The following is a 14,815-nucleotide window of genomic DNA, read 5'->3' as shown; positions in this document are numbered from 1 at the left end:
ATAGTAAGTGCTCAATAAATACAATTCATTATTATTGTCCCCGATATTAGTAGAGATTTTGAGGTAGAAGAGATCTTGACAAATTCAATCAATAGCAAGAAAGTCAATGTGCCTGGAGTGTAATGAGCAAGGGGAGGATGGAGAGAGGTATACAGGCACCAGGTCACGGAGGTTCTCTGGGGCTACAGTGGGGAGTTGGTTTTTTGTTTTGTTTTGTTTTTAACTTCATTGGGGAACAGTGTGTTTTTCCAGGACCCATCAGCACCAAGTCAAATCATTGTTTTCAATCTAGTTGTGGAGGGCGCAGCTCACTGGCCCATGTGGGAATCGAACTGGCAACCTTGATGTTGCGAGCACCACGCCCTAACCAACTGAGCCAACTGACCGCCCTACAGTAGAGAGTTTTAATTTCCCACTTTGCAGTGGAAAGCCAGGGATGAGACATGGTCTGGTTCATGCCTTTAACAGGTCATCCAGGCTGCTGCTGTGAGGAGAATGGGTTTTGGTGGTGGTAAGAGTGAAAGCAGGTAACATTTTCAGGTTACTGCAGTGGTCCAGTGACAAGATGGTGCTGGCTTGGACTATAGTGGCGGTTGTGGGATGCTGAGAAGTGATTTGATTCAAGATATGGTTTGGATGTAGAACCCACAGAACTTGCTGATGGATTCACAGCTCAGTGGACCACATTCCCCATAAGAGCAGCGAGCGGTGTGACAAGTCATAATTATCAACAGCAACACTCCTCTCCTGTTATGGCTTTTCCAAAGATTTCCCTCATCCATTTGAGTGGAAACCTAAACTCACATGCCTTATTTCTGAAATCCACTTGAAGAAATAGCCTGTCTTTTCATGCATTTTAAAACGACATCTAACTGACATTTTTCTTAACAACCAAAACACATTTGTATAAAAAAAAAAAGGCTTATCCCACAAAAAATGTTATCTCAGAACATTTTGCTTTGTGGTTCTCTGCAGCCTGCATAGTTCTGTGACCACCCTGCCCGCCCCAGACACACACAGGCACACATGCTTAGCCATTCTGATGGAAATAAAATGGTCATAGCTGCTTCATGCTTAAACAGAGGGATGGTAGCTTTAGAAGTTGGCTGGAGTTCCTGGGTACACTTGGACCTATTGTTGGAATAAACATTATTAGGCCAGACTAAAATTGGACCAGAAATTTAGATTCTCTCATCCAAATGACAAATAGTCTTGACTATCTTAAGTGATCTAAAGATTAAAATCAGCTTGGGGTGCTTGCTTAGTCTTGCATTCAAATGGAGATTGGGGGTGGGGGAAGGGGCAGTGTTAAAAATAGAATTCTCTGCTCTCTCTTAGAAGGTTCTTTTATTTCCTGTGTGTCTGCTCTTAACCTGTGTATATTTGCTCTCTGTGGGGCCTTAACTTCCAACTCCTCCTTAAAGACAAACCTGACCCAGTCTTTATCTGGAACACTCAACACACTTTTTTTTTTTTTAACCCTATCTTATTTGCCTAATTGGGGCATTCTTATAATTTATTCAAGGTTTGCTAAATGGAAGGAAACCTCCCTTCCATCCTGAGCTACTTGTCCAGTCTTGTCCCAATTTCCAGCATCTCTTGTAAAGTTAATGTCAAAGTGTGGCGTTTGTTTACTCGGTTTACTTGTGGAAGCACCTCTGGAATCTTGGAGATGCTCACTTTGAATTTTGTGCATAATTTTGTGTTTCTTTGCTAATTGGCTCCTTTTGTGATCTTACAGAATATCAAGCTGCTATTTTACACTTGAAGAGGGAGCACAAAGAAGAAATTGAAAACCTGCAGGTATATTTCTTTGATTCTATTGAACTGATTATGTGAGGCTGATTCTTAGTTTCTCATGCGTTGAAGTAAATATTTCCCCTTTGAAGGCGTATTTACCTAGACAGCACCTGCAGCTTGCACTGGCCAGTGGGCACAGACCTATCCCCGGGATGAAAGCCTGGGGCTCTGTCTTTAATAGAACTCGATTCCTATTTTTTAAAAAAATACCGCAAATGCATCAGATTGGGGAAATGATTCGATCAGAGAAAAAGGATGGTTTTATTTGTAAATCAGGAAAGTTGATATTTAGACTTTTGCAGTTTATGAGAAGTACTTAAATAGTTATTTTTCCTATGCACAGTGTAAATTATTTTGTTTGGCTCACTTCCACTCCTGTGTTTGTTTTTATCTGTTAGCACATGCCTGCAACATGATGTCATGCAGATTAAGGCACTTAAGGAAGTGACCCTCCCTAGAAGGAGTTGTGTTGAGCCATCCATTCCGTATCCCCAGGGCGTGCTTGGGAATTCCTGACTTGATCCTCTTTGGTGAAGCCCAGAAAGATTGAGCCATCATTTCTTTCATCCCACCATCTAATTTGTCATCTCCTTTTGTTTGGTGTTTGCTTGTAGTGCCTGTAACAGGAAGTTTCAGGATCTTAATTTCAAAGAAGTACATATTGAATCAGACACTGATTCTAGTTTAACGATGTCTGAGGTGACTCCAAACCTCAAGAGAGAACAACAAAATTTAAGTAAAACTTGGTGCTTAGTGCTGACTGATTACTTTATAATTTACTAAACTTGTGGATCAAATATTCTTGATTTCAATACATGATAATGTGCTTTTGAAATAACTGAGGCCCTGAATTGGATAATACACAAAGCCACTGCAAGTAACAAAGAGATCATGAAATAAGTTGTACAGTGTTTGAATTCAAGCCACCCCCATCCAGCTTGGTTTATGTAGTTTGAAAGGCGGAACGAGTCCAGTTCACAAAGAAACAAAAAAGTGGAAAAGTACCTCTGTCTCCTAGGGGAAAAGGAGAGGTGGAGGCCCTTAGCTCCTTTGTTGAGAAATGCTCTACAGAGACCGCTGTTTCTTTATCTTTGTTCTGATGTGCAAAAGATTCTCAGCTGTCTCAGAGGACCTGAAATGGGGATTAATTTAAGAAACAGATTTCTAACAAATCAGAGTGATTCTGTGGCAGAAGTTTTATGTAACATCTCAGTTTTAAGAGTTAACACTAGCTTTCCCAAAGTTGTAGGCCAGCCCTGTTGAGGGAGGGCTTCAAGACCTAAATAATCTTATTTATTTATTTTTAAGATTTTATTGGGGGAATTAGGGAAGGGGACCAGTCAAATTATTGTCCTTCAATCTTAGTTGTGGGTGGGCGTAGCCCACCATCCCATGCGGGATTCCAACCGGCAACCTTGTTGCTAAAAGCACACGCTGTAACCACTGAGCCATCCGTCCACGCTTTGGGAGCTCAGGGCAGCTCAGCTCAGGGTGCTGTGTTCAATCTTAGTTATGGGTGGGCATATCTCACCATCCCATGCGGGAGTCAACAGCCAACCTTGTTGTTAGGAGCATGTGCTCTCACTAGCTGAGTCATCCTGCCATCTATTGGTAGCTCAGCGGCAGCTCAGCTTAGGCACAGCTCACTGGCCCATGTGGAAATCTGACCGGCGGCCCTGTTGCTCAGAGCTCGTGCTCTTAACCAACTGAGCCACTCGGCCAGCCCGACATCTAAGTAGTCTTCACAGCAACAGCAGGCACTAGCAATTTTTTAGTTCTTACTTTGTGCTGTGTATTGCATTAGGCATATTACATATACTATTTCATGTCATCTCCACGAAAGTCCTATGATCTTACTAAGAAAAGATTGGAGAAGGGAAAGAAGAAGAAATGGAAAGGAAAAATGTATACTGGGATCATGATCTCTAAAATAAAGGGTAGACAAAGACATGATTGACAATAGTAAAGGTTAAAAATGTTTCTAATTGTATCTTAAGTGTTCTTTAAGTATCTTTGAAAGAATTATCTGCTCTTTTCATGCTATTAGTAAACTTAAAAAAATGTTGGCCCCATATTTAAGATTTATACCTATATTTATAATTGCTGAAACCCTCTGGCTATGGCACCCTACTGCCATCAGGACAGGGCAGCATACTGAATCTATACACTTAACTGTAGTTTCGATCTATTTCAGCAGTCGCAGACTGACAGCCCTCAGCAGGAAACTGGCAACTCTTATTCTAGAGATGTGTTTTGTTAGCAAATAGCATTTTGAAGATGGAATTAAGAATAACTATTTTAAAATATGGAGGGATTTCTAGCTGCTTCTTTAAAAAATATGGCAAACCTGGCTCCCATGGGCCTATTTTTCTGTATGACTTCAACCTGCAGGGGTTGAGGAGCAGGTCTCTCCTTCAGCTGGGACACGTGTTCTCTCGTTTGCCATTGTCCTCACGCTGGGCCATTTCACCTGCCTGGCTCCTCCTTTATGCTTTAATTAACCCCTGTTCTCTAGTAGATGTAGAAATTAAAATAACTATAATAGATTGGCAGCCACACCAACTAGGCAGAACAGATGCAGCTCCTAAAACAGACAATAACCTAGCCTGGACGTACTTGTGGGCATTTCACTGAGTATCATCTGTTTTACTTCACAAAGTAACAAAGTCGCATCTATTGTCACAGAACTAGTGGACGATAATGGGTGGGAGAGTTGCTGTTTTAATGCTCATTTCTTATATGCGATTTCCATCAGCAGCCTTCAGTTGCCTGCTAGATTTCCTTTCTCCACTTACAGGTCATGGACAAGTCAGACACGTTTCAGGGTTTCTTCAACATGCCTTTCTAGAATAAGAACGATTTCATGCTTAAAGTACACAGGAAACGTGATTAATCCTGTCCCCATATACAAAAATTTATATGTATCACATTTAGGGTTTTTTTTTTTAGAATTTTTCATCGTGTTTACAGAAAAGGCATGATTCCATAAACAGAGAAACTCAATTCAGTTTTCTATTCTGCTTTTGACTATAGATTTGTTGGGAAGTCATGTAATTGTTCAGTTCCCCTACCTATACATGGGATCCTTGCCACCTAAAATAATTTGGTTGGAGGTTGATATGTTTAGCCCAGAGTCCCAAGGCTTGTAAGTGGAAGAGTCTGGAGTTTTCTATCTCATGCCTGCTTTGTAGCCAACATGTGTGGAGAACTGTGCTAGGAACAGGGCACAGGGCTTGGTCCTTGACCGGCCTTCCAAAATGTGGAGTGACTTACATACATACTCCCTTTATAGGTCAAAAGCAAAGGTTTATTGATGACCGGAGTGAATCAGTTTCCAGGGCTTTATGTATATATGCCTTGTACACACAGTCAAATCACTGGCTGACGTTTCTATTCAAGCCTCCAGTAGGAGGGTGGTGGCAGGTCACTTTCCATGACGTTGCAATTTTATGTCATTAGTACTGTAAACACAGCAGAATTCTTTAATTTTATCCAAGTGTGCCCTTCCTTTAGCAGACTCTGCCTTGAGAGTTTATTATGATCACTTCATGATACTCAGCATCATTTGGTTCAGTATTCAGTTAGGGATAACTATGTGTTACTGACTTCATTTTTGAAAACTTGACATCTTACTTTTATAGGTTCTCACTTATTTGAGGCGTTTTTTCCTGAGGTATCCATTGTACAATTTCATGACTACTGGGTAGAAACATAGTTCAGGCCTTCCCTTCTAAAGCGTATGATAAAATTCATTCTCCCACGGTAAAAATATGGAATTATTTCTTTGAGATTGCTTAGAAGCAAGGTTTGAAAATCACCATCAGAGCGGTCATACAAAACGTGTGACTGTGCAGCTGATCTTTGCCTTAGTGTAGAGAATCGGGTGTGATATTATTTTCTGCATGATGAGAATTCAAAGAACTCAGGTTTTTGAGTCAGGATTCCGTTGAGCTCCTTGCGTTGTGATGTTGGGAAATGAACCAACGTCTTTGGGACTTAGCTTTCTCAGTTCAGGCAGCTGTACAATAATAATCATGCTGCTGCTGATACTCCCCCTCTAGGATGGTTCACTGCAATGCACGTCCAGTAGTATAGGGTATGTGGCACGTGGCTGAGTGAGTGTCACTTCTCAGCCCCCTTCCCCTGCACGAGTCTCCTTATGATTAGGCGACATGAGTTTAGAGCAGTCCGCAGGCTCTTTTGGTTGAGGACTTCCTTGGGACATTGGACTTATTCTTTTAGGGTGATTTTTCCATCATCTTCCAGCTGGTCGCCTGCCTCTGTGCTCCCTTTCAGGTTAGTCTAAACCAGGTTCCCCGTAGCTCATTCCACTGAACAGTGAGGCTCCGAAATACTCCTTGACAAAAAGATTTCATGGTCAAATAGGTTTGAGAAATATCTGCTTCTCCTTTTAGGACTTTATCATGTATAGAGAGGAAGTATAACACAGAAAGCTATGTAACTCGTTTCCTACATAATTCTTTTTCCCCCTCAAGTAACCTATTTCCTGGAATATTGCTCTGTTGATTCCCATAATCGTATCATCTCAATGCATAATCCACTTCCTGAGTTCAAGTTAAATTCTTTGAGTGGTTTCAGCCCCATTTGCATTCCACTAAGGTCCTGCTTATTAATCTGCATATTGTAGGCACCTGGGAGGGAGCAATGATTTTTGTTGCTATATCTTTTTTTATTAAAATTTATTGGGGTGACAATGGTCAACAAAACTACATAGGTTTCAAGTGTACAATTCTGTAATACATCATCTATGTCTTGCATTATGTGTTCACCATCCAGAGTCTGTTCTCCTTCTATCACCATATATTTGATCACTACATTTTTCAAAGTACATACCAAAGTGCTTTGCACATAGCTAATGCATAAATATTTCTTATATAACAACCTATGATTGAGAAATAGTGCCTAACTTTTAATCAAATCTCTACTGGGTGCCAACCTCTTTTCCAGTTGTTTAGCATTAGTATTCTAAAGAGTAAATGTAGAAATATAAGCAAAGTAATGGGTCCCTCCCATTTTAGAGATGATAAAATATGAGAGTCTCAAAGATTGACTTGTCAAAAGTTCTAGACTAGTAACAAGGGAACCAGAATTTGAATCCACCTAGATCTGTCTGACTTTGAAGCCAAACCTCTTCCCAATAATCAACGCAGCATTAATGGAAAGAACATTAGATTTAGAATCAGAAGGTTTGGGTTCTTAGGTCTTAGTTTTGGCACGATGAACAACATGAACTTCAAGCAATGCTTTTGGGCTCAGTTTCCTAATTTCTAAAATGAGGGACCAGGCCATATAATCGCTAATAGCACCTTTGGGAAAAAAAATTTCAATTATCCATCACATTGTGCTTTCAGCCTTAGGGATATTTAACTTCGAATCTCTAAATCCTTATTATTTCTACCCCCCCACACTTCTTTTCTTATAGTTTCTTCTGTAGGCTCTCCTTTCTAACAGGGGGGTGTTTTCTCAGTTCTACGTGCCTCTGTGGAACATTGCATTCAGCTCTTCAGTAATAGCCTGAATGAAGCAGAGTCTAGTGCTTTTCCAGATGCCTGACTCCAGTGAAGGGAGGTAGCTCTTAGAATGGTAAATGAAACATCTATAGGGACCCCATTCTTTGAGACAGGACGGAAGCTTGAGCATAGGATGGGTAGGACTTCTTTGGCTCTCTGCTTTCTCGATTTTGAAAGTTGAAAAAAAAATATATGCATACCCCTTGTCTGGCGTTTGAGCAGCTTTGGATAATTTAAAAAATATTGTTTTTGACCAGCATTTTAAGCAGTTTGGAAGTAGGTGCCATGGAAATGACGGATTGTTTTTATCTGTTTTTAACTAATGTTCTTTGAGTTGTGGGATAGAAGAAAAAGGACTAGCCAACAATGACATTTCCTTTTCAGAAACCCTTTTCTTTTACCCCATTCATCACATGCTTAGCCCTTAACTGAGGGGAAAGTTTACTGAGCATGGCCTCTGGCAGGCCCCTGACCATTGTGCAATGCAGTCACATTTCTAACATGGTAACTCCCTCTGTGGAATGATCCAGGGATGGACGCCAAGCTGGAAATTAACTTACGCTGTACCTGGTTGTCTCCCGGAGAACCAAATGATATGTTGGCCTCCATAAGAGAAACTTGTAGATTTCCGTACTTTTGTATCTCCAACCCACCCATCCCTCTGGTCCATTTCCAATAGCACACACATTGGTTTTGAAACAAAACTGAGCACCGGCTACACGAGTTGATGCAGCTAAATTTATAAAGACACATAAATCCTGAGCCTTTCCCATTTGTTATGTTCTTTGTTATCAACATAGTACATTTAAGTCTGTTAATTTTTGGAGATTGCTGTGAAGAAAAGGGAGTAATTTATAGACCAATAAACAAAACTTTCACAAAGATGAAATATGATGATTTCATCAAACCCTTATGGTATTCCCCTAAGTACTGATATTAGTATAATTCATTACTGTGATGCCAAAAAAGAAGAAAAATTTTTTAACATTGAGAAACATTTTAATTCATTGTTTCATTGTGAATGTATAATACAACATTATGAGTTTAGTAGATTTGCTGGTTTCCTGGTGTTGAGATGCCTTTTAGGCCACTGGCTACCCAGAAGCCTGCAGATATAGTTGGAGTCGAATTTTGATGGAAAGCACAAAGCAATTCATTCCCTCGCTGACTTAGCAGCCCAGGAGCCCTTTGTCACAGCCTTCAGGATGCTGTCTTGCCCCACATAATTCAGATATCATGTCAAGCTGTGGTTGCTGATGGAGGGAATCTGGTTGCAGAATGAGGAATATGTGCATTACTCATTCGTATCATATAAGCTGATACCAGTTTTGGACGCCTCCTTCATGTACCATTAGCTCCAATCATCCTCACTGAGTCTTAAACTCTAAACATGAGTCACTCCTGTGGACCAAGATAGTTTTTCTTTTTTCAATAGTTCTTTACTTTAGGCAACAGGCTAGTATTGGAACAGGTGGCTTTTTGAATGTTGGCCTCTGCTCTTCTGACTCTTCATGAGATAGGAGGAAGTGTAAGGTCTGTTAGAGCCTGTGGGAAGTGCTTCCTTTTCTCCAGGCTTATTCTGCCTCACTCAATAATTCTGATTTTTTGCACAGTCCTCTACCATAGGGTGAGTAATAGGTTATTCAACTGTAAGGAAGAGTGTAGGACGAAGTGCTGTAAGTTCCCTTCCAGTTCTGAAGTTCTTTTACTGCTGGCCTGGGCGGAATGGTCCCTGTGTCTGCCCCAACTCAATCCAAAAGGCTTCCAGGTCCTCTCTTTCCACATTACCTGCAACACAGTACTAAGGAAACTAGCCAAACATGTCATGGTTAGTTGTTAAATGATCTGAGGGGACCTTGTTGGAAATTCCTTCATTACTCGTGGTATTTTGGAAGGAGGCCATTTTGGAGGTGGTATTAGGAGAGCCCTAGAGTTCTTAAATTTGTGACACCATTAAACACAGCTCAAAGTCTGGTCAGCAATGTCATTTACAAAGTCATATTTAAAGAGAATAAAACTAATGGAGCTTCCAGGAATAAGACATTTTGTGACAGTTACTTTAGATACATGGAGACAGAAAGCCATCTAGTGGTATGTGCCATAGAAATCCTATGAGTGCAACACTTAGAGAACAGTTAAGGAAAACTAGATCTTCATGTAATTCTTGTTCCAATGTGGTAAAACGTCTTAGAGAATGAAGAAAACCATCAGAACTTTTCAGAGAAACCAGCATCTTCAACAGAAGAAAACTGTTTGGAATTTTAAGAAAATTTTAAACATATAGACAGTGAATTTGAAGAAAGCGCATATTTGAAAAGTACCTTCAAGAATATCAATACATGTGAATCTAAATCACTTGATACTGGGTCTTGCAGCGATCTCCAAAATGACTTTTTGAATGAGAATCTTTGCAAACAAGGATTAAATGAAGAAAAAGCAAAATTGGTGAAGCAGATTCAGGAGAAAGAAGGCTTTCTTTGGAGGCTAAGCTAGTCAAAATGTAGACATCAAAAAATGACCTGTCCCATTTATTACAGTTGTAATAAGGAAGTGGAGAAACTGTAGCTAGTGGTTGCTTTAGGAGTTGCCATCAGCCATATCTGAGAACAAGAAACTCAGCCTTACTCAGTTGATTGACTACGATGGGTTAGATGATAAATTGCTACACTGTACAGAAATGAGGAAGAATTTTTAGATGTTTAACTCATATTATTTTTTTTCTCCAAAATATCTTTGAGAATGATAGCTTAAAAGATACTACATTTTAAAAGGAATATATAAACCATTAGGGCTTAGACTTACAGAAAGGTATGTTAATGAACATCAACTTAGGGTACTCTGTTATATGAATATAAACTAAGTTCTAAAGTGAAAAATTTATTATTTTGGATAAATTTGCCAAAGAAAATTTTACATTTAAACAAAATGTGAAAAAAAATTAAATCATGCTTTAAAAAGTAATTTGGGCAGTTCTGGAAGTTGTAATACATTGTTTTGTTTATTGTGGTTAAGAAAAGGTTTTATTATTATTATTATTATTATTATTATTGTGGTTAAGAAAAGGTTTTATTATTATTATTATTATTATTATTATTTTTATTTTTATTTTTTTTTTTTAGCTGAGCCATCCTGCCACCTGTTGGCAGCTCAGCAGCAGCTCAGCTTGGGCCAGGACTCGAACAGCTGTTGTTCAGAGCTCACACTCTTGAGCGAGCTCTTAACCAATTGAGCCACTCGGCCGTCCCTCAAGATTTTATTTTAAATGTTAAAAAAATAGTCCAATCTGGTGAATGTCTAAACCTAAACTGGTCAAAAACATGCTTGCCTCTGTCTGAAATTTATGAACCTGTTTCCATCTATTTAGCACATATTTCCATCTGGATGGTCTAGCAGGTAATTAAACTCATATGTCCAAACAAAAGTCATATTTGAATAATTTTAAATGAGCATGTATGTTCTAATTTGCCACAACGCTTCCCCACATCTCCGGTTGTCTTACGTCCGGGATCCTTTGCTTGTTTATGTTTATTACTTGGCACTGTAGACATCCAAGTTGCCAACACCGGTATGGAGCACGGAAAGGCTGAGTAAGAATGTTCTCATTCGCTTTCTCCATGGTCTCAGGAGCACTAAGCAAAAGTCCCTCGAGCTTTTCGACCTTTGTGGACTTTTACATGCGATCCTCATGACCACTTTTCTGGTGAGAAACTGAAGCTCAGAAAGGCTTAAATGATTTGTTCAAGACACACATCCAGTCAGTAGTGGAGATGAGATTCAAACTCAAGGAAGAGTCCACACCTGTGTTTCTACTGAGCTGTCCTGCCTACAGTGATGTTGCATTTCTTCCAACAAATGGTTAGCTGACTTTGTTATACAGGTTCGTTCTTTTCCTTTTCCTTTTTTCCCCCCTTTTTCCTTCCTTCTTCCTGTCCTTCCCTGGAAAGGGCTATTGATGGGATAGAGAAGGCAGCAGTGTTGGAAGGGTGAGTGAAAGGTGAGCTCTGCAAAAAATGGTGGATGGTCTAAGTTATAGGACATGTTTAGGGAGGGGGGAGGAAGAAAATTTTTGTTTGATTTTTAGAGTTTAAATGCTGAGTGCTCTTTGCTTTCTGACTTAGTTGGAGATGGTCATATAGTCATCTGTTGAGTACAAAGGACCAACTCTGCCAGGCACATTGCTTGGTGCTTCATATACATAATTTTAATCAATTGAGACTTGGAGAAGTAAAGTCCAGTCCTGAGTTTTCACAGCTGGTTAGCGTGATGGCAAGATTTACTAACCAGGTCTGTCTGGTTTCTAAATCTGCTCCATTTCCATAGTCACCTTCTCAACTGATTTGATCCCTTTCTTTAGTATTCTGAAAGTTAGTTCTCCAACTTTTCATTTACCCTCTTCCCCTCATTCTGTGGCAAATATCTCTGTAGATTGTCCTATACTCATATTCTTACCCTTTACAAGCTCCTTATGTGATACAAAAAACAATGGGGACAGTTGAGTGCTGTTGAGAAAGAGAAAAATAGCAACAGAGTCTTCTTATGTCACTGACTTCGGCAATGACGAGCGGTTCTTCCTATCTAAGTACAGAACAGAGCAGAGACGATTGCTCTCTTCAACTTCATGTCTCACAACTGCTCCTGAGCCCAGTTTGAGGAAGCGCCTCTAGTATTTGTTACCATAATCTTCATAGTTGTGTATATTCATCTTAGAGATTTGAAGCCTGAGTCTCAGAGAAATCAATTTCTTTTTCTTTTTCTTTTTTTTGCCACCTGTTGGCAGCTCAGAGGAAGCTCAGCTCGGGCCGGGAATCGAACCGCTGTTGCTCAGAGCTCAAACTCTTGAGCGAGCTCTTCACCAACTGAGCCACTCGGCCGGCCCTGAGAAATCAATTTCTGAGACCATAAATTAAGAAAATCCTGGAGCAAAACTTCTCTGTGTCTTGCCAGCTCCTTACTTCATTGACTTTTGCAGTTTAAATATGGAAGTTCCTCAGCTGTTCTCAAATCTTTTCTCCAACAGAGCTCCAGCATTACTGATTCCTTTAGTAGATGGGGTGATGTGGCTGTTCCCTATGCTGTCACCTATTTGTAGGATGTACCCATGTGTGATAAGTGGCATCTGTTGCCTCTTCTAACAAGTCCAACCTCGTGTGGGCTTTGGAATATGTAGTGTGAATTATTGTGTGTTTGTGTGTGCATACATGTACACATGTGTGTGTTTTGACCATTTCACTGAAATTATTCTAGCTTGCTCTGTGTCCTAGTGGAGGAATAACACCAATAATAGCTGGTATTTATTGATCATTTACTATGTGCCCATCTTTACATATGAGGATTAATTGAGTTATTACACCAACCCTATGAGGTAGCACTCTTAACTTCTACACTAAACTGTTTCTGGAAGTTCTTATACCTCGAAAGCCCTTGCCTAGAGAGTATTCATGACATGACCTTGTTTCTGGACTGTCTTTGATCTGGCCTTGGGTAGAATATCAGTCCTTAAAAGTGATGGACCTTAGGAGCAGAATATGTTGACGAATGAACCTATGTAATGAAGTCAACTAACCATTTGTTGAAAAGAATGCAGCATAACTGTAAGCAGGACAGCTGAGTAGAAACACAGAGGTGGAATCTTCCTTGAGTTTGAATCTCATCTCCACCACCTACTGGATATGTGTCTTGAACAAATTATTTAAACCTTTCTGAGCTTCAGTTTCTCACCTGAAAAGTGGCCATGATGCTATCATAACTTGGTTGATAGGACAACACTGACTGCAAGTATTGGGATAGTTAAATATGAGACTGGAGGTATAGTAGCATGTGGTAGACGACCAATAAGTGATAACTACTGTATTTGTTTGGAGGAGCAGCACATTTAGTTTACTTTAAGTCAGTAGCTTTCGAAGAGTATTTTATGGTGGTAAAGTTCTTCCAATATTAACCATGTACCTATATAAAAGAAAAACATTCTGTGATTAGTGTTACAACTGATGTCCCAAAGAGCATTGCTTTTAACGTTTTTGTTATAAAAGTGTGATGTTCTCACTTCCGTTACTTCCTGTTAATGGAAATATTATGGCTGCCATGATTTTGTGAAGGAAACATCTGAATGTGTAAAAAAAAACCCCGAAGACTTTTAGCATAGATTTGAGGGGCCTAAGTAAGATACTGCATTTCAAAATTATTTTTGCTATAAAGATGAACTTCCTAGAGACGGTAAAAGACATTGCCGCTTATTTACGGAAATCACAAGATCTAAGGCTTGACAAATCTCTTAGTTGAGATACAAGATCTGAAATTCACTAATTATATTTAAAGTAGATAATTTAAAGATGCTAACAGTCATATTTGCATGTGGTCTAATATTAGCTAATACTAAATACTTAGTTTAAGCTGCCTGTTGTTATTTAGTCTTTATGGTATAAATCCTATTTTCCTAACTAAACTGTAAATCTTCTGAGTCCAGAATCCATTAAGTAAGATCATCCAGGGTATGTGCTAAGAGATTTGTCAAGCCTTAGAGCTTGTGATTTCCATAAATAAGCGGCAATGTCTTTTACTGTCTCTGGAAGCTGCGGTAGGTGTCTGTAATACAGTTATGCTTATTTTGTTTCAATACTCCGTATGGTATGACCCCTATCTGTTGCAAATATACATAATGCACATAATTTAAAGTATTAATTGCAATAGTTATATTGCATATATGTGTGGGTTTGTGCGATTGGTAATCTAGGTATTTTACAATTATTTTAGAAGCCATTCCCTGATCTCACCACTGGAGGTCAGCTTGACCCTTTTTCTCTTAGTGTAACTCAAAGTAAGTTTTCTTTTGACGACTGAAGCAGCATTCCAGTTCAGAGCTTTGCTTTAAACATGAAAAATAAAATTTCTCTTAGCTTATTTCACAGAACAGCATTCACAGATATGTGTATATATGTCTATACTCATAGGCATAATGCTTAATGCACTTACAGAAGCAACCATGATGTATTTATGGCCATAAACAGTCTATCTGACAAGAGACATAGGGCCACCTAAAAACAGTACCTCATGAAATCAATTATTTGTGTTTCATTAGGAATGAAATAAATCATCAAAAGGAAATTAGAGGTCTATCATTCATTCATCCATTCACTCATTCACTGTCTAATAAGTACTGGGTGTCAGGCACTGTACTAGATGTGGGAGGGAGCAGAACAGACATGGTCCTTTCTGGTACACCTTCTAGTCCAGTCAGAAAGACAGATATTGATAAAATAGCCACTAAATAAATATAATATGAGTGCTGTAAAGAAATATGTAGTACGGTGCCGGGAGCCGTCTGCGCCTCAGTATCTGACATGGCCAAACACTGCAATTGTGACAAATTCTGAAGCTCTAACTGAGAAACAGATACTGCTTTATATCTTAAAGAATTTAAATTCCCCTTTGGATGCCCCCCAGTAGGACGAAGATCTTACACCCGTTCTAATAGATATATCACAATA

General features: G+C 39.4%; 1 protein-coding gene across 1 annotated transcript in view; it reads left to right on the top strand.

Annotated features, from left to right (window-relative positions):
- Positions 1–14,815, top strand: part of FMN1 (formin 1) — a 288,007-nt gene that overhangs the window by 44,768 nt on the left and 228,424 nt on the right. Inside the window, exons 3-4 of the mRNA XM_019649189.1 lie at positions 1,742–1,835; positions 2,415–2,536. Of these exons, the coding sequence (XP_019504734.1) occupies positions 1,742–1,835; positions 2,415–2,536 (216 nt within the window). The remainder of the gene's footprint in view (positions 1–1,741; positions 1,836–2,414; positions 2,537–14,815) is intronic.

This window comes from Hipposideros armiger, unplaced genomic scaffold (genome assembly GCF_001890085.2).
Source record: "Hipposideros armiger isolate ML-2016 unplaced genomic scaffold, ASM189008v1 scaffold_130, whole genome shotgun sequence".
In the NCBI taxonomy this organism is placed as follows: Eukaryota; Metazoa; Chordata; class Mammalia; order Chiroptera; family Hipposideridae; genus Hipposideros; species Hipposideros armiger.
Note: the sequence above shows the minus strand (reverse complement) of the source record. Positions and strands in the feature narration are given on the sequence as shown.